The 21,100-nt window shown below is 42.8% G+C and overlaps 1 protein-coding gene across 28 annotated transcripts in view; it reads right to left on the minus strand.

Moving 5' to 3' along the window:
- The window catches only part of Mast4 (microtubule associated serine/threonine kinase family member 4), a 591,901-nt gene that overhangs the window by 106,501 nt on the left and 464,300 nt on the right, over positions 1 to 21,100 (minus strand). For all 28 annotated transcript variants that reach the window (XM_063281113.1, XM_063281110.1, XM_063281115.1 and 25 more), the window contains one exon: positions 6,222 to 6,310. In XM_063281113.1, coding sequence (XP_063137183.1) covers positions 6,222 to 6,310 — 89 coding nt within the window. The remainder of the gene's footprint in view (positions 1 to 6,221; positions 6,311 to 21,100) is intronic.

Here is a 21,100-nt window from a genome sequence, read left to right on the forward strand (position 1 = left end):
TATTCTGGCCAACACGAATAGAGCTGTCACCTCAGTCCTTTAAACGCCAGTGCTCTGTTACCTGCCTCCACCTAGTCTGAGTGTTAAGTAACACTCCCAGAGTCCATGTGGTACACGTTTGAACTAAGATGTAATGGACTGAATTATCAAGATGGTCTCCTCAGGAGCTCCATTCCCTACTTTTCCAATCAGATGCGAATATAGGCTGGTACAACTCCTACGGGATTTTTGTAGTTGTAATTGAAGCCCCACGTCAGCTGACCTTAAAATACAGAGATTATCTGGATGGGCCCTCTACAAGGAAAGAACTTTCTGTGGCTGATGGAAAAAGAAGTCAGATTTGAAGCACCATGGTGGGCTGTGGCTGGCTCAACAGCAGAGAGGGGCAGGCGGAAGCCAAAAGCAACCCAGCAACCCCGGGGAGGGCAGTGGTCTAAATCTGCCTGCAACCTGTTTGAGCTTGAAGTGGGCACTTTCCCAGACTTCAGGTCACAGCCCTGCCCGGCCAACACCTTAATTTTGGTTTACAATACCCTGAGCAGAGAGCCTAAGAAAGCTTGTCCAGACATCCATCTCCACAAAACCACAAGATTAGGAAATGCATCCTGTTCCAAGCCAGTGAACTTTCGGTAATCTGTTACATGGCAGCAGAGAATGACGGTAGGTATGTTATTTCCTTTTGGGTTGTAGCTTTAAAGCTTTTTTTAACTAAAAGTAATAAATGCTAATTTCTCAACCCTCTCATTCCCCGAAAGTAAACACTGCTTACAATTTCTTTCTTTTCACAAATTCCTTATTAGTATGCAGGGAATCCACAAGAGTGTATACCTGAGCATGTATACATTAGAATATGCACACAGACGAATTACAACATGCAAACTTTGTATGAGTAGGCATGAATCGACAGGAGCGTAGACATGAGCACATACACACTAAAATGTGCACACAGATGAAGGTACAACATGTGATTTTTTTTCCGCTTATTTGTGCATTTTTCCAGCACCCTACATAAAAATCTACTGTTCCCTTTCCTGCAATGCCTGCTGGCTTACATGCCTGATCATATGCATACAAGCCCACCACTGGATGATAGGTTAAATAAAAAACTAATAACAGTTTACCTCCCTGCTTATTAATCATAGGCAATGCTAACATTCGTAATCTCCTATTGTCCTAAGGGAGGAGATATTTCCATATATGGATTTATTGGGTCAAAGGGTAATAAATACATTTGACATTTTAAACAAAACTATCGGCCACTAACCTAACAGCTATACTGATTGTCACCATGTGCAGCACGGAATATGGGCTGCACCAGATGACGAGCTGTAGTCACTCCAGGTAAGTGATACCACCTCGCTCTCTTGGCTCAGGTTGTTCTAGGATGGCAGTCACATTACACATCAATTCTGTTGAGGCCTCCCTCCCCCGGGATAGGCCATTCGCACCATTTTCTATTAGCCCGCTCACCCCTCACTGCCCATCTACACCAGTCCTTTGTACATTAAAGCCATCTGGTGGGCAACTACTCACAGACAAAAATATGTTCCACACTTGGACTTCTCCTCACTTTTCTTACTACGCAGAATTTTTCACGTCAGGAAATATACCCTAGTATCTTCCACTGGGAGTTCTAAATGAGCATTAACGCTTTGAACCTTCCCGGAACTGGGAGCCTGGCATTTTTTACTTTTCTTTTTTTGAACAGCCGTCCAGTTCCATGTTCTTTCAGGCACCTCTGGCTCCTGGAAACACCGTGCGAATGCCTCCCTTGTGCGGAGTGCTCCTGACACAACCAATTAACTCAGATAGTCAGCACTGGATGCATATGCAAGACTCATATGCCGGTGGTCAGCTCGCACTCCCCTCCCTTAGAAAAACAAGGCGGGTGCAGCTCTGGATGCTAGGCTAATAGCACCTGAGAGATGGCGGCTTTCCTGTCGGTTGTTTCCGCCTCACCAAGCATGCTGGATCAAGCACAGGTGACAAGAGAGAAGAGTAAGCCATGGGAGGTGACAAGGTAAACACTAGCAGGACACCAGGATGGATTGGCCTTCTATTCATTTATATCTTCTTCCTTTTTACTACACAGAAATAGAGATCTGGCAGATTGCAATAAATGCCACTTCTCACCAAAAAAACAAAAAAGTCTGACAGACATTACTCCTCCGAGTAACAACCTGTTGGCTCAGTAACAAAGAAAAGCACTCAGACCCTGACCCACACACCACTCCTTACTCAAAGCCCTCACCCTACATCCTAAAACCAATGCGGATTTAAAAAGAGGGGGAAAAAAAAATCAAGTTAAGGCAATACAGAAGGGGAAAAACAATTAAAGGACCATTAAAGCCTTAACCACATATTCTCTCTTCTCAGTGCTAGAGCTAAAGAAAATCAGAGCAATAAAAGCCTAATCAACAGACACATAAATGTTGGGAAATGGGCATCAAACACCACAGAGAGGAGGAAGGTCACACATTTAAAATCACTGCTGAATTATACTTAACAGAATCTATCATTCACTTAGCACTTAGTAAGACTGCCAGGCCCTGGGGTAGACCCCAGAAGAACAGAATGGTTTAATACAGGCCCCACAGAGTCTGTTCTTCCTGTGACCCTCTGTAGGTTTCAACTATCATGATAATCATTTAACAATAAAAACGTTAAATCCAGCTGGACGTGGTAGCACACACTTTAAATCCTGTACTCTGGAGACAGAAGTAGATGGATCTCTGTGAGCTCAAGGACAGCCTGGTCCACAGAGCAGGTTCTAGATCAGCCAGTGCTACAAAGTAAGATCTTGTCTCAAAATAAAAAAATCACAATTGTATACAGTCATAATTTAAATAACTGCATAGTAACTCATTACATAGCTTTGGAACTATGTGAAATTACCAACAGCTTCATCCTCTTTCTTCTTCTATGTCCCTCACACTTCTTTAAAGTAACTATCATAAAACTGGTCCTTAAAACTCTCTTCTTTCCTCTAAATGGAGTCACCAAATAATGGGGGAGACAAACCTCCAACTAGACACATTAATTTCAACTAGACATATCTCACTATCAGGTAAAAACTTCAGTTCTAAACAGGATTTCTTCATCAACTCCTCCCCACAGAGCTCAGAGAATGATGTGGAAAAGGAAGTGGAGAGACTGCAAAAGTCAGAAGGGATGGATTACACCACAGAAACAGTGTCTTCTAGACACAACACTGCCACACATGCAAAGTCTGTGGCTGCATGCGCAAGGCCTGCACAGGTCTAAGACAGCAGATATCCCAGCATCAAGAGAGAGGGAGACAATTGCTCCCACGACTAACCAACAAACCATCTCAAGTTGACATTTACTTGCAAAGGAAAAATGAATTTCTCTAATGAAGTCTCCCTGGGTATTTTTTTTAAGATTTATTTATTTATTATATATAAGTACTGTAGCTGTCTTCAGACACACCAGAAGAGGGCATCAGATCTCATTATAGATGGTTGTGAACCACCATGTGGTTGCTGGGAATTGAACCTCTCTGGAAGAGCAGTCAGTGCTCTTTCCATCTCTCCATCCCTCCCTGGGTATTCTTAAAGATAGGCCCTATGCTCAGTAGTAGATGGCCAACACACAATGAGCTCAATAGTAATTTTTTTTGTCATATATTGCTTTATTTGGCATTTTTTTTACCTTACTAATTTTTTGTTTATATACTAACTACAGTTACAGATTTTGGGTCTTTATGCTGTGTGTGCACATGTATGCCCTTCTGATATGATATTTCTTTTTCTGTTTTCTTACTTGCTTTTGTTTTGTTTATTCTGGTTTGTTTGTTTCTTTGTTTCTTTCTTTTATTTTTTCTTTCTTTTTTTTTTTTTTTTTCTGGAGTTGGGGACCGAACTCAGGGTCTTGTGGTTGCTAGGCAAGCGCTCTACCACTGAGCTAAATCCCCAACCCCTCTTTGTTTCTTTATTTGCCTGAATATTTACTAAAGAAAGGGGTGGAGTATGGAGTTGAAAGGAAGAGGAGGATCTGGGAAGAGATAAGGAAAGGAAAACCATAAATACAGTATGAAAAAAATGTATTTTCAATTAAAATATGTCTTATTTCTCCCATCTTTCACTACAAGCATACATACATGTGTGTGTGCTGTGTGTGTATATGTGTGTGTGTGTTGTGTATGATACAATTGTTACATAATATCACAGACATCTTTTAGTTCTAGTAGTAATTAAGGAAAAAAGTCATACATATGTCTCGTGTGTGTGTGTGTGGGTGTATGTGGTGTGTGTGTGTGTGTGTGTGTGTGTGTGTGTGTGTGTGTGTGTGTGTGTGTATCTGTAAATGAAACAATACCCAGAGCACCACATTAATTTCATGTGAATGGTTGAATGGTTAAGCAACATTCTTTTGCAATTTGCCTTTGCTGCCCAATACTATATTTGAGTTTCATCCATGAAGACATGTGCAGAGCTAGCTAGTTAATTTGTTTTCTCTGTGTGACTGGATCATAGTTCATTTATCCATTTCCCAGCTGATTAAACTTCAGGCTGCTGGAAACGCTGAGCAAAGATGAAGGGTGTCCCTGCTGGAGTTTAACGGCCTTCCTGTGTGCACGCCCCTTCTCTAGAGGAAACATTTCTGAGCACTGTGGTCATTTTTACTATATCACGATTTTCTTTTACCTTCTCACTAAGTCACCATTAAAGTTGTTTTTAATTTTTACATTCATTTATTCGGTGTGTGTATATATATATGTGCACAGTATATGGGTGCCACCAAGCCTTTGTTGAGGTCAGAGGCAAACAGCGACAACAGTGTCTTTCCTACCCTGTGTGTTGCTAGGGTGAAGCCTGGGTCATCAGGTACCTCTGCTGCCCACAGACCCTTTGACACCTTTTAATTTGAGTAATCATTAAGGGGGGAAAATGTCATTCCAGAGCATCTTTTTCTACCCATCTTGCACAACAAATACCTCTGTAGCCAAGGACTTCCTGCTAGACAGCCAGCAGACACTTAGCCTTGAAACTAAGATCATCTGAGGCTCCATTGGGATCAAATTAGAGTTCCCACCGGATATGGAAGCAGGGCTACCACCTCATTCAGGAACCCATGCTGAGCCATACACACCTCCTATGGCCCAGATCTTTTTCCACATCCCAAAGAGACAGTCAAAGCCCAGAGCCTTTCTACAGCTCTGCCTTCACCTGTCTTTCCATCTCCCTGTGCCTCACCAATCACTCATTTTTCATCTTGAATTCCAACTTCACCCCTCATTAAGTGCATGTTCCAGATTAATAAAAATGCATCCATGTATCAGAATACAACTCAATGACATCTTCTCACAAGCAAACTAAGCCACTGGTATAGCTAGAAATTAATTACTATGTGTGGGCACAAGGTGCTTGCTTTTCAAGCATCACCATTCCAAACAAGAGTTCTTTCTTTTATCCTTAGCTTCCTGCCCTGCCCAATCTTAGCCATTTTCAACATCTTGGCCATGAGGTTTATTCAAACTCTGTCTGACTCTTCTGTTAAAAGTGGCTTCCCCACCACATTACTTTAAACAGAGAATTAAAAGGCATAGAAAGCGGTTCCCACTAAATAGCTTCAGTGCTATGCTTCTCTTCCTTACAATTCTACAAAGACTTCAAACTTCCGGCCTCTCCTGCCTCTTCATGCTCTAGACCAATGTTTCTCAACCTGTGGATCACAACCCCATTAGAAGTTGCATGTTATGTATCCTGGACATCAGATATTTACGTTACGGTACATAAGAGTAGCAAATTTTCAGTTAAGAAGCAGCAGCAGAGTAGTTTTATGGCTGAGGGCAACAAAACGTGAGGAACTGTATTAAAGGGTTGCAGCATTAGGAAGGTTGAGAACCACTGCTCTAGACAACGAGGAGCTCTTTCAACAAAAGCATGGCGCTCAGTTTTAAGGGGACCAGGCTGAATCTTTCTGAACACTCTTCTTCTTATACTGCCATGTTTGCAACCCCTAAAGATATTCCTAACGGACAAACAGGTCTAACCTTGTAACCAAATTTAGCAACAGAGAGAAATATTAATTACAGAGAGCTTGACCTACGAATGAGTTCTGATTTGTTATCTCAGAAAGGACAACAGAGTAGTAACACAACAGGAAATCCAAGGTCGGTATAAAAGACACATGTAGGTCTGAAAAGGTCTAGATTGCTTTTAAAAGACAACAAAAGAATCAAGACAGTCGTCCGTTACCTGCATGAGCAGAGAGAGGTGAATGTGGTCTAGGCAATGCTGGTGACTGGCCATTGCTTATCAAACTCTTCCGGTTGGTTGTCCGGCAACTGTTAGAAGGAAAGAAAATCCAGGTGAAGGAAGACACCTATTTGAGCATGTTCAAAGCTGACACAGACAAGACGCACACCCTCCAGGACCTCCTGACACTGTTACTAACGGCACGGAGAATCACTGCGTGCTCACTACTGTGGGATTGAAACCTATCCCCTGGATGTGAGAAACCATAATACATTCATACAGCACAGCGCCATCAATATTCCTCAGACGTCTTCTCTTGGCTCGTGTCTGTGTCTACAAGGATGTGTCATGCCATACACACAAGTGATAAATTAGGGTTCAGATTAGCAAACCACAGGTAGGATCCTTGTTGACATGAAATTTCTAACAGGGAATCATGTGCAATGAAGCAGAATGACATTCATCTCACAATGATGCACTAATTAGAGATCTAATTATTTAGACAAATTTCATATCTGTGCCTTTTGTCAATGAAACTGTCGATGCCTCAGACAGACGCAGCTCGCCGCTCACTCGTTTTCCATCTTGTGTGCTACATTCAAATTCCTTATTGAGGAACATGTTAGGAAACAGGAACATAGATTCCAGTGCTTTAAGACAGCAATGACGGCATCTTCTAATCAGCTGTTGGCTGTATCTTGAATATCTGGTAAATGGGTTCACATAGGTGGATACAAAGTACCCATTTTTTCCTGTTTCTGCTGGTAGGGAATTATCAGTTGAATCTCAAGGTAACGTGTTCAAGCATCAACGAGTAGAGCCGTAACAAACCCCAGTAATGGAGAGGCGGGTGTTTCCTCACATTTGTTTGCCTTCTACACACATTAGTGATTTATTCTCCTGGATCACTGCAGTGCCCAACAAGAGTAATAAACTCAAGGTTCCATCTCAACCTCACCAGCAAGTGTCCTAGGCACTGAGTCTACACGGTAGCCACTTTCCCCTTTGTCAGACTTGACCGTAATTAAGAGTCTTAGTTCACGAGAGTCCCCAGCCAGGTTCCTGAAGGTGTCTGTATGAGATTGTAGGGTTTGATATTTCAGGGTTTGTATATAACAACTCTGTCTGGCGAAGATGCAACTGACATCCCAGCCGCCCAGAAAACTAAAGCAGAAGGTTCACAAATAGAAGGCCAGCCAGGAGTCCAGAGCAAGTTCTAGGCCAGCATGCACTACATAGTGAGACCTGAAAAAAAACTACAAACCGGGCTTGGAAAATAGTTCAGTAATCCAGCGCTCGTTTAGCGTGTAAGAGAAGCCTAGGCTCAAATCCTCAACAATAGAAAAGTAGAATAGACAATCTGAAAGGGCCATTGCTAATCTTCCGAGAACACATTTCAAACCTATACCAATTTCTCTCAACAGCACTGGGGAGTCTGTTCCCCTGATGTTTGCAGCGTGCTATCACTGCCAACAACCCCATACTCAGTGTTTCTTAAGGTCAGGCTGAATGGTTTTCTGTTCCTTGTTGTAGCAATCAACATCCCCTAGCATTATCTGTGAGTTTAATTAACATCATGTTTACTTAGCCTTAAAGAAGCTGTTGAATAATGATAGGCCCCTGATAGTTAATTAGGAAGGTAGACTGCAATATTATCAGCTCATCTATCAAGAACTGTACTCTCACACTATTAAATTCATAACCATTAAGTCCGATAGTCTGATTGTTTCTAAAAGATACCGCAGAATACATTTAGTGTTAATTCAAATTAATGCCTCCTCTCACTTCAGGAAGGGACCATTAAATATACTAATCTGTCAATGTTCATCAAAGAAATTAGAAATGATAAATTCATATGCCGAAAATTTCGGCAAACTTTCTTGGGCAAATCAACTAAAATTCAGATGCGTTATTGCAAAAATAGGTACTGAAGTTTTTACATTGAATATTTAATCTATGCGATTCATAACGAACTCCTTAACATAGTTAATCATTAGTGTTCCTATACGTAAGTAAAATGAATGAAAAATGTGTGCCAACACAATCAGGAACCCAGTAAATACATTATTTATGGATGTCAATATTATTAGTATCATCACATATTCATGTGATTACCTTAAAATTAAAATTAAGAAGGGCTATTTGTTAAGTAGAACTTTAAAAACAAATTTTCCTAAGAATCCTATAGACTGGTTAGTCTACATGTATTATATAATATTATATTGCTAATATAGCAGGCCAAATAGTGGAACATTAAAATAAAAAGCCCTCACAATTGCATCAGTGATTTAAAGTCAATCATCAAGCAGTGAAAGGGTGAGTAAATCTTTAAAAAAAAATGAGTAAAATCTGAAAGTAGGTTTTATTGAAACAATGAGAAGGGGAGAGATGGTTCAATGGTTAAGAGCACTGACTGCTCTTCCAGAGGTCCTGAGTTCAAATCCCAACAACCACATGGTGGCTCACAACCATCTGTAATGGGACCAGCTGCCCTCTTCTGGTGTGTCAGCAACATCATACTCACTTAAAAAAATAAATAAAAATAAAAAGAGGTCTGACTCCTCACACACAGGTGATTTAAGTGTCCTCTACGACCTTTGACACTTTGCCCAGGAAGCTGGAGATATTAAAATTGTAACACACTAGGAACTTTTAAAACTCTCTCAAAAATGCAAGACGAAGCCCTTAAACATAAGCTATTCAGATTAAATAGAACAGAGTTGAGGAAATGCAGGTCACAGCAGATTCCCGTGTGTGCATAAGATAAATCTCTATACTTAGGACATAAGATTTTGACCTCATGACGAACTTAGTGCTAAGATTCTTAAAGGGAAAGGGTCACTTTACAATATACTGAACCCTGAAACACCTGGAGCATATGTGTGTTTGTCATCCTATCTTTACACACACACACACACACACCACACACACACACACCACATGCACACACACCACACACACCACATACACACACACAAACACACACATACCACACACACAAACACACACATACCACACACACCACATACACACACATACGACACACACACCACACACCACACACCACACACACACACCACACACCACACACACACTCACACACATACCACACACATACACAAAATACATCAGACACACACACACTCATACACACACACCACATACACATACCACACACACACACATAACACACCACACACACATACATCACACACACACCACACACACATACACCATACACACACACCACATACACACACATACCACATACACACCACACACACACACACACACACACACACACACACACACACACACACACACACACACGGCTCCTTCCCTTTCATCAGTGTGACTAAGTTCTTCTGGCTTCTTCCCAAGCAGTCATCCATGGGAAAACCAAGCATCTCCAATGGAGTAAAACAGTAAGGCTACATCTCTTCAGCATAAATCTCTCATAATTCATCCTAATCCCAGCACTGCACCTGGTCAAATGTTCTCTCTAGTTTGGATCCTCGGATGCACAGGTCATAAAAGAAACTGAAGAAACTTAGGCTCGCGCTGCATCTATTCTAATGTGAAACACATTATTCCTCCCTAACTCTTGAAGCTAAAGCCCTCTCCTCACCCTACCCAAACTCCTAATAGTCTAGCCAGTGTTCACACCTCCAGAGCACCTCCGCTCCAGATCTCCGGTGGAAGCAACCCAAGAGGAAACTTATTCTTACAGTCCATAGTAAGCTCTGCTTGCCCTAGAGGATTTGGGAGGTGACTGCCTAGTCACACAATAGGACCCTGGGATTTCTTCCTTGTGAAGCCAGAGTTTAGCAAGAAGACAGCGTCCTACAACTTGACACAAAGGCAGAGATAAACAGTGGATTAGGACGAGGGTGACTATCCTCAGTAATCACTTTTATTACTCATCCCTGGTTCCTCACTGGAAAAATCCACCCAGATACAAAGACAGGTACAGATGAGGTACAGAAGGAAGGCTTCTCTCTATACATCTATCTCTCCTGTCTCCCCCTCTCATACACGCACACACACACACACACACACACACACACACACACACACACACACACAAACACATACCTGGCACCAAAAGTGCGCCCTGCCCACTACAGACCTGGGACCTGGGAGGAACAGGACGGTGGGAAGATGATGACATCACTTTGGAGTGAGCTGGCCAGGCTGGCCCAACTGAACACTGGGAGGCAGGAACAAAAGAAAGACAGAACCCTGTAAGAAAGGGTGTCACTCTTCCGGATCGTGGTTGAAGGCAAACTGAAGAGTGATGTGAGGCCAATATCAGGAAGCACTGTGATTGGCTGCATGATTTTTGCCCTGATCTATGTCATGAAGATTGACCTGATTGCCTCTAAATCCATAGCCACCACTGAGATCTTCACAAAGCTTATGGCACCTTGATGGCGGCTAGTAGGCCTTCCGCTTGTTTGGATGATAAAGTAAATAGATGCTCACAGCTTTCATTATCTAAGTCAGACCAGATGCAGGGAGGACAAATACATCTCGTTATCAGGCTGATGTTGGAAAAGGAAGGCATATTTAGTCCAGGGCACCCACACCCCATTTCTATCCAAATTGTCTTCAAGCTCAAGTTTCCTAGAAAGGCTTGGGGGCTCAGTGAATATGTGACGCCTGGATGTGTCACTTGTCTTCTGGCAAAAGAACCTATTACCCATCTCCTGCCAGGTGTCTGAAAGCCCGGCAGGCCTTGGCTGTTTTCAATTATTCCAAGTAGCTACATTTTGGCCTAACTTTAAATTACATTTACAATGAGACAACGAGTTCTTAGCATGTCTGATTGTCAAAAGACAACTGAGCAGGCCAAGCCCGGCTGGCTGCAATTTTTTAATCTGTAACTGATTGGAAAGGTCAACGCTGAGTACAACCTGTCACTGACCGCCACAGAGAGGCAGGAGTCACAGCAAACCAAGAAGAGAGCAGAGAGAAGTCCGGCTTATCATTTCTCCTTAATGAAGATTTTGATAAATTTGCACAGGAGGCCAATTACAGACAGACCAAAGCTCCACTATTCAGGGAACATCTGCTATTTCCTCACACCATGGTTGAATCTAACCATCTGAATATTCCTCAAACACAGAGGAAGGCTGAAGTGTTGGAGACGGGCCATCATCAGGAGGCAAGGGTAGTCTAATGAGAGGCTGAATACCTAGTATTACATACACGAGAGGCTGCAGCTTCCGTACCGTCAAAATCAAGGGGTTGGTCCACATGAGAAAAAGAGTAAGAAACTAGTTTCTAACCCAAGAAATGTTTTCAAAGAGAGATAAAGAATCCCATAGTTCCAACAACTCTGGGGTGGATAATTATATTATTTATCGTGTCTGTTTCTTTTGAAAAAAAGAGAATTTCCACAACCTAAATAGAGGGAATGCTACCTCTCCAAGTTGGCCTCAAATGTTTGCCCCTTGTTCTGTCTTCCAGATGTGAAATGCTGAGACTACAAGTTTTCAACAACACTTGTGGTTTATGTGTTGCTGGGAATCAAACCCATGGCTTCCTGCTCAGTAGGTCAGCACCCTACAATCGGATTTATATCCCCAGCCTCCATTCATTGTCAGTACTACAGCTTGTGAGTGTGTGTGTGTGTGTGTGTGTGTGTGTGTGTGTGTGTGAATGTGCATGTGCGTGTACATGTGTGATTATGTTACGATTTCACATTTTTACTACTGCTTTCGGGTATTAGGGAAAAACCCCCCACAATTTGGCATTGTACACTAAGGGAATGAGTAGGTTCCTCTACTCAGTACCCTCCTGCCTGTGCTGTGGTAAAATGTTGTTTCAGTTAAAGCTGCTGAGGGTTGGGAGCAATGCAAATGGTTCCTGTCTTTGAATGGATATCTGTCTCCTTGAAGTACAACAGACCCCCTTCATAGAAGACGACCTAAGACAGTCAATGTCATGTTAAACAGAGGGCAGTTACACATCTACAAGCAAGTTCATTTCATAGTTCCTGAAATCTCCATAGATGTCCATTTAAAAAAACTCACACAATGTCACTTTACTCAAATAGATAAGTTAAAAAAATCTGTCTGTTTACTTTGTATGACAGTCAGGTTCTTGAGTTCGGGATAAGCTATATCTAAGCGTGCGATATGCCACTTCTGTATCTATATAGTGTAACCGACTTTTTCTCTATCCAAACTTGTAATTTTGAGCTTTAACCGTGGCAACATAAATATGGGTCTGATTCATTTATTTTTTTTAAGGTTATCCATTTGAAGCAAATTTTAGGATTCCTAAATGCACTAAAATTACATACTGTGGACCTGCCTTTCTTCTCCTTGCAACACTGAATATGTAGGAGCCTGTGCTCTTGAAAGTCTGATTGCAAAATACTTGAAAATGTAATTGAAGGGAAATACTGTACAGCACCAAGACTACATTCCTTAAAATCTTTGGACACTTTCCCCCATGTCCTGGTGTTGCTGCCCCCACCCTAGGGCCTAGCTCTACATTCCCTCTTCAGGACTTTCCCATAAACATTTTATCTGCCTCCTGTCTTTTAAGCCATCTCTTTTCTGGGCATCTTCAGTCTACATCTCCAGCATTTCTCCAATAGCACAGTCACACGGAATAACTGGCAGGACAACACCATTCCTGTCTAAAGGAAGTAGAAAGCAAGCTTTTCTGACCCCTTCCTCAGCTTCACAGGTGCTACAACTCCTTTCAAGATAGCATGCGTGCTGGGGTCTTCTGTATAGCTCATTAAATCAAGGCTTTTGTTAGTTCATTCAGTTAACTATTTGCTGAGTGTGCAGGTACACTAAGACAGGCACTGTTCTGAACAACTCCGTGGCTTTCTTCTAGAGTGGACGTACGTAAGATAACATTCATCACCTGTGGAATGATGGTGAAAGGGAATCGTACATAAACTGTCGCTGGGGTACCAGTACAGAAGGCCAGGATCTTAACCAGATGTTCAGGGAAAGGCCTCAAAGGGGAGGTGGTATTTGGTAAGACCAGGAAGAGAGAGAGCAAGGTCAAAGAATAAGCAAAGGCCCTGGGGCAAGTGGGTTCCAGGAACAGAAGCATGCCAGCATGCTGGCATGGAATGATCAGCCAAGGTCCTTAGGTAGCAATCAACAGACGGAGGCCGATGCAGGGATCAGGGCTGCGGACCACAGTGTAAGGGAGACTTTAAGTCAGAGAACGGGAAAGTGTTGAGGACTCTGGGCATAATCTGCCTTTAGTTTTAAAGGAAATCATTCTGGATGCTAAGCTGGGACAAGGGCAGGGGAAGGAGGAAGCAGGGTGAGCAGTTAGGAAGCAAGGTCTATGCTGCCTCCTAGATGAACTTCATGTTTCATGACTTGTTTAAACTGTAACATTTCCCTCTTTAAAACTCAGCGAGATGGCCCCAGATTCAGTGAGAGCACTGTGCATTAGCCTCTGCCTCCAGGAAGCTAGAGAGAAGGTCAGTATGGATGACTGACGAAGCCAAGGGCAGCAGGCCTTTTAGTGTTGACATCTTCACAATGAGCACACATAGTTACGAGGAGGATGTGCCTACTGACCGTCTTGGTGCACGAACTAAGCTTTTCCACTAGCAGACAAGGGTTGGGGATTTAGCTCAGTGGTAGAGCGCTTGCCTAAGAAGCCCAAGGCCCTGGGTTCGGTCCCCAGCTCCGGGAAAAAAAAAAAAGAGAACTAAAATTCCACTAGCAGACAAATTCTTCCTAGAGGCACAACTCATACTAGAAATGAATAAGTTCTCTTACTGTCTTTATTTATGAGTGAGAAGGGTAAACAGATTCCGGTAGCTGCAAGGAAGTTTGAGTAAACTTTCAAAAGTTCTGAAGAATGTAATACGAAAAATGTATACATGTTTAAATAGACAGATTACATGTGTATGTATGTATATATATGTATACACATACGTTATATGTTTGTACATATATATCTATGATCATAGGCTTCTTGAAAATACTAACCCATTAAGATAAGCCCATACTCAAGCACCAATCCCTAATGATACTCTGTTATGCTTGCAGACAAGAGTCTAGCATGGCTGTGCTCTGAGAGGCCCCACCCAACAGCTGACTCAGAGAGATGCAGACACCCACAGCCAAACAGTGGGGACTCTTATGGAAGAACAGCAGGAAGGTTGTGGGCCCTAAAGGGGATAGGAACTCCACAGGAAGGCCAACGGAATCCTAGATTCTTGGGGCTCTCAGAGACTGAACTATAAACTAAAGAACTTGGGCTGGACCTAGACCTCCCAGTTCATATGTAGCAGGTGTGCAGCTTGGTCTTCATGTGGGTCCCAAACAATTGGAGCCAGGGCTATCCCCAAAGCTCTGCCTGTCTGTGGGATATGTTCTTCTTGCTGGGCTGCCTTGTTTGGCCTCAGTGGGAACATGCGCCTAGCCTCATAGAGACTTGATGTGCCTGGGCTGGGGGAATACCCAGAGGGGCCCCCACCCTCTCAGAGGAAAAGGGGAGGGGAATGAAGGGAGGATTGTGGGAGAGGTTACTGGGAAGGGGCAGTGAGTTGAATGTAGAATGAATGAATGAGTAAAATAATAAGTGAAAATGAATATAAAAATGAATTTTGTTAGTTGAAGGATAAAAAGTGACCAAATATTATAGAGTTAAATAAATAAAGAGTTAAAATAAACTAACCCTATAAATTAAAAAGAAAATAGGTCCATACTGAGGTTGAGCCCAATTTTCTGAGGAAAAGAGAGACAGCTGAGCATAAAGATATTAGGAAGGTACTACACCTCAGGAAACAACTGTCTTTCCTACACATAAGGTACTTCAAGGAGGAAAGGGGAAACCCTCTCTAAGCCCAAGCCTACGACTGATCCACTGAAACTTATGCTCTGGAGGTATAAATAGGCTCGTGTTGCAATCTGAAGTGTGAGGCAAATTAGCAATCCGCTCTTAAATATACTTTCATAACAAACACTAGAATCCTTGCACCATAATGCACTGCAAGCTAGCCAGTGGTTCTTAGGATTTCCTTCATAATCTCTTAATGATTTACTTGACGGCAACGTGCTTTTTGCAGTTTGTCTTCTAGGGCCAGACCAGTGAGATGGCTCGGTGGGGAAAGAGGCTTGCTAACTAACGATGTTAAAAAAAAACCTGACAACCAATCTCTGAAACCTACTCAAAGGTCAAAGGCGAGAACCAATTTCACAAAGCTGTCCGTTGACTTCCATGTGTGCATCTTGTTATGTAACCATCCCATAACAATAAATAAAAGTAAAAATTTGTACAAGTTTAGGTTTCCTAAATGACTCTTCATGTCATAGCAAGTTCAAAGACAGGCGGGCCAGGGCAGCTCCCATGACAGGGCTGATAGGGTGCGCTAGGAGGTCACATTATTATCACGTGATTGATGGTAGCTGACACTGACGGTATTATATTACAGTAACCACGGTAAACAGAGGATCCCTCCGGGACCGATCTTCATTCAACACAGAACCTGGCATTCAACGTGTTGTTTAAATTTGAGAAATGGAAACTCCCTGAGGATAAAGTTCATATTTTTTTTATAATACTGAATCCCTTTGGTTAGCTATGAAAATAGAGAACATAAAAATGATTTAGATAGAGACATTATAAATGTGGGGGGCATGGGGGCAGAGTGCTGTGGATTGGATCCAGGTCTGATATGCAGTTAACATACCCTGGTTTCTCTCTAAATTACACTACAGCCAAAGGTAGATTAGCTAATTTTTTCTTTCCTTTTGTTGTGTCACTATGTAGCCTTGGCTAGCCTGGAGCTTGATTATTTAGCCCAAGCTAGCCTAAAACCCAGAGATCTGCCTGCCTCTACCTCCCGGTGCTGCAGAAGATCAAAGCTGTGAGCCACCACACCTAGCTATGAGGTACTTTAAGGGAGTGGCTAGATCCGGTTCCCGCCTTGAAGACGTTTATAATGTAACTTGTAGTACCATTCAAATCTATAATACCAAACTGATATAAGGTGATATTTAAATAGCCCATTCCTACTAGACGGATCCAGGCTCAGCATGCAACTAAGGAAACAGAGATCTGTGGAAGCCCCTTACTGGAACACTCATCTTTCCGAAAAGCATTACAATGAACCTGCAGATGAATTAAAGAGAGAACAAGCACAGTATCAAAATCAAGTAGGAATGTGAATGATTTGATGGATAAAGAGCTGGGCCAGTCCAGTGGCTTCAGATGGTAAAAGCCATGAAAGCAAAAAGCCCTAAGTCTCGACCCCCTGGAGCTTGTCAGGGCAACTGTAAGAGGTGCCAAGTCTACATGAGCTCCCCAGGACACCGGTCATTAGGTCAGGCCGCTATTTACATGGGGGTCTTTAAAGACTAGGAGAGTGGAAGATTGACAAGGACTTCGGATTAAGGCTATGAGGTCATGTCAGGAAGATTAAAGGCAACTAATTAGGAGTGTTGGGTGGAGGGTGGGAAGAGAGGACTCCAAGGGCAGATAATTATTATCTCTGATAGGAAAGCCAGAAGGTTTGTCCCGAATCTTGGGAATCTGCTCACTGGGCTCACTATTGCCCAGAGGTTGCAAGGCTCATTCCAGACTCCAAAGGTCTAATCTGTCCTGCCAAGATAAAGAGATGTTATCACCGGCCCAGGCCTACTGGCCTCAGGGCCATCAAAGTGACAAGTAGTAAGAGTCGAGGGAGGGGCGGACCTGGTGGAGCCAGTTTTCTGACTGGAGGAAAGGTCAGAATCAAACTGCAAGGGGACTACGTCAAGCACCAAGGATACACCAGAATTAAGGGAAATGGGACGAAGCATTAATTACCGCCTTCTCTATCCTTTCTAGCAAACCCTGCCCTGTGTGTGTGTGTGTGGGGGGGGGGGTATTGCGGGGAAAGATTGGCCTCAAATTCCCAATCCTCCGCCTCAGCCTCCCAAGTACTGGGATTCCATGTATATGGAATATGAACCACATCCAGCTTTTTTAAAAACAGCATGTCTTGTATACTACATGGGGATATCAAACTGCACAACTTAAATGTATCTTTCTAAGTTGCAGAGAAGCAAGTTCAAATCCTTGGATAAAAACGACCACAGTCTACTTAGTGGCTTTGATTTATCCCAACTAGTAAAAGAGATGATCAGAAACAAACCTTGGAAAAATGAAACCTAGAATGTGGTAGAGGTAAGGAAAAAAGAACAAAACAAATCCAACGGCTTAAATCTAATGTTCTATCTTTCTATATTAACCTTGTCCTGCTGTATGTCATGGGCTTCTTCTGGTACCATTTTGTTTTTTGAGACGAGGTTTCTCTGTGTAACATAGGCTGTCCTGGAACTCAGAGATCCACCGGTGCTGGTGTTAGCAATCAGGTTCCTCCACAGCCAGCCTGAGGTGTCCAGCAGGATTAAAGGAGTACACCACCACTCCTGGCTTCACTTATAGTGGTTTAAAAAACAAAAAAACAAAAAACTGGGGAGGCAGGTAGATCTCTTTGAGTTTGAGACCATCTGGTCTACAGAGTGAATTTCAGGACAGCCAGTGAGAAACCTTGTGTCGAAAAATCAATAAAACAACACATACACACACACACACACACACACACACACACACACACACACCACACACACACACACACACACACGACAGAAAGAAAGAAAGGAAGAAATGGAATAGCATTAGAGAGCTACTTTGGGAGCTGTTTTGATATTCAAATCTTATTTGTACAAAGAACGTGTGTGTGCATGTGTATATAAACACATATATATATATACACACATATATACACATATACACACATATATACACATATACATATGTACACATATATGTACACATATACATGTGTGTGTGCGCGTGTATGTGTGTGTGTATGTGTATGTGTGTGTGTATCATGAAATATAATACTGATCTATCCATTCTTGCCTTCTTTAACTGGAGATTAAATTTCAGGCTGGGACTACAGCTCAGAAGCAGAGTATACATCCAGGCCCTAGGTTCAATTCCCACAATACAAACAAACTCCAGTTGAGCTTGTCACTGGAGATACTTAATTTTCAGCCCATTAGTATACTTTAGATGCATAACCCAATACTATTTCCTTAAATAAGAACCATTCTCTGTGGTTCCCGGGATTGGTCCTTTCTGAAGGGAGAGGAGTTACTTCCGGGGTCACAAAGTTGCTTTCGCCATGACCCATAAGAGAGGTTACTTCAACCCAGGAGGTACACACCTCCAGACGAGAAGGCACTGAGCTTTGCTGTCGCATCTTGGTGTAAAGCTCTGCCCACCAGTGAACTGCTTCTGATTCTACAGGCTGCTGCCACTGGGACCTACACAGCCATGCAGGCCCCCTCTAAAAGGGAGCCTCGGTTCTCTTCTGCCAGGCGAAGTCCTGTGGCAGGACGCCAGTCTCTGTCCATTCGGTATGCTTTGTTGCTGGCTGCTCCTAATTCAGTATCTTGCAAAATGACATTCTGTTAATGACATGAATGTCAAAGCTGTGATAATGGGCAGAAGTAAAAAGAAAACCGTTTCCTAAATGGGGAAGCAACAGGAAAACTGCCAAGTGGGTATTAAAATGAGTTGTGTGACTGCCCTGCGCTTGGTGCCTTCCTATGAAAGGGAAGCGGCACCCTAAGGAGGGAAGATAGGCTCACCTCAGTGTGAGCACAGAAAACAAACAAACAACAATAAAAACAAGGGGTCAAGGCCATGTTTTTCCTTAATTAACTTGACAGATGTCTTTTCTTTTTCTCATTTGCATCCAGCGACTTTTTTTCTTAGTCATTCTTTTCTTTTGCCAAGATGGAATTGGCCTGGAGGAACCCGTTCTGTTGCTGAAGACGCTGAAGACGGGAGGGCTGGCGAGGTAGCAGAAGACCCTGGCCTGCAAACTGCTCAGAATTCAGTCTTCACGATGGATGCTCCTCGGGGCTGTCAAATGCAGAACCAGTAAAAGAATCTGGGTTCTGGAAGGAGACTGACGATGTATGAAAATAGGAAACCCCCCGCCGCCCCCAAATGAGTGTCAGCCACAGCCAAAGAAAGAAAGAAAAAAAAGCCATGTAGCTCCTATCATCAGGGCCTTAGACACTGGGTACATTTAATGACTTCACATGCAAATGTGTAATTCTGTTTTCATAGGGGCCTGAGAGAGAGTTCTATTTTTGATATAATGGACTTCTTAGAAGAAGAAACTCACAAAACAAGGTCTACAACCAGCAGACATGGTTGCTAATTCCAAGCCATTAGAAACTCACCCTCTATTGATCTTCAGGATTTGATACAAGTATCAGCTATCTGCTGGGTATGGTAGTGTGCGTGAAGGCTATGGTAGGATTACGGTTGGTTTGAGGTCAGCCTGGGCTACAGGATAACACTCATCTCAAAATAAGAAAAAGTATCAGCTAACACAGAGACTAAACAAAAATAATGTATGTAAAGAAATGATATCAAGCATCTTATAAATATTAGCTATACAAAAGGTATCTATCAGCCATGTCAGTCTGGGCTACCTAGTGAGAGCCTGTCACCTGTCTCAGTGCTTGTGCACACATACCACACAAACACACACACACACACACACACACATACACACACACATACACACACATCACACACACATACACACATACACACACCACACACACACATACACACACACCACACACACATATATACATACCACACATACAACACACACACACACATACACACACCACACACACACATACACACACCACACACACCACACACACACATACATACACCACACACACACACATACACATACCCCACACACACATACACACACACCACATACACACATATATACACACACAACAGACACACACATATACACACACCACACACATACACACACACATACACACACCACACACACACATACACACACACCACACACACATATACATACCACACACACACCACACACACACACATACATACACACACACCACACACACATATACATACCACACACACACCACACACACACATACACACACCACACACACACATACACACACCACACACACACACATACATACACCACACACACACACATACATATACACACATATATACACACACACAACAGACACACACATATACACACACCACATACACACACACACACACATACACCACACACACCATACCACCACCCCCCCCCCACACAGTATTATGAACAAATCAACAAGCATTTGATCTTCCCCTCTACTTTGGGTCTTATACTCAGGCTTTTCCTTCGAGGATCTTGGAGCAAGAAGTATATCCTGGCCACCAGAATCACCTTTTTGAATCAAAACAATGAATTACACCAGAACAAAAGAGGCCAACTCCGGGCCAGCAAGGCTTGAGTAAACGTAAGTATAAATCCGGTTATAGGAAGAATATAAGTAAGAAGGGGCTTTGGTTGCCCAAAGAAACAAAGAAACCAAATGCCTGAGAAAGGCTAGTGCAGAGCACCCCACCCAAGCCCTGGATGATGGCTTCCAGAACGAAGGTGGAGCAACAGCCGGCGCCCAGGTTTCAGACCAACAGTCAAAACCACGGGCATCAGCCCGGCCTGCCCACAGCTTTTACCTATTCAAGGAACCTCACATCTTTCCCTCCGTAACCATCCTCCTCCCAACAACCCTGAGTAAGTCCGCAGAAACCTTCTACCCTGAAGCGAACAGCAAGAACAATAATAAAAACAACTTTACATTGACCAAGTGTTCAGTACACTCCAAAGGCTTATTTCAATTTCCAGAGCATTCTATAAATCAGACTTCCTTAAACCACAGCTTTAACCATGTGGAAACTGGAGATCTGAGCAAACCCATGGCCAAAGCCCACACAGCTAGAAAGTCGGAGAATGAGTTAGGCAA

The sequence above is a fragment of the Rattus norvegicus genome, chromosome 2, assembly GCF_036323735.1.
Source record: "Rattus norvegicus strain BN/NHsdMcwi chromosome 2, GRCr8, whole genome shotgun sequence".
Lineage (NCBI taxonomy): Eukaryota > Metazoa > Chordata > Mammalia > Rodentia > Muridae > Rattus > Rattus norvegicus.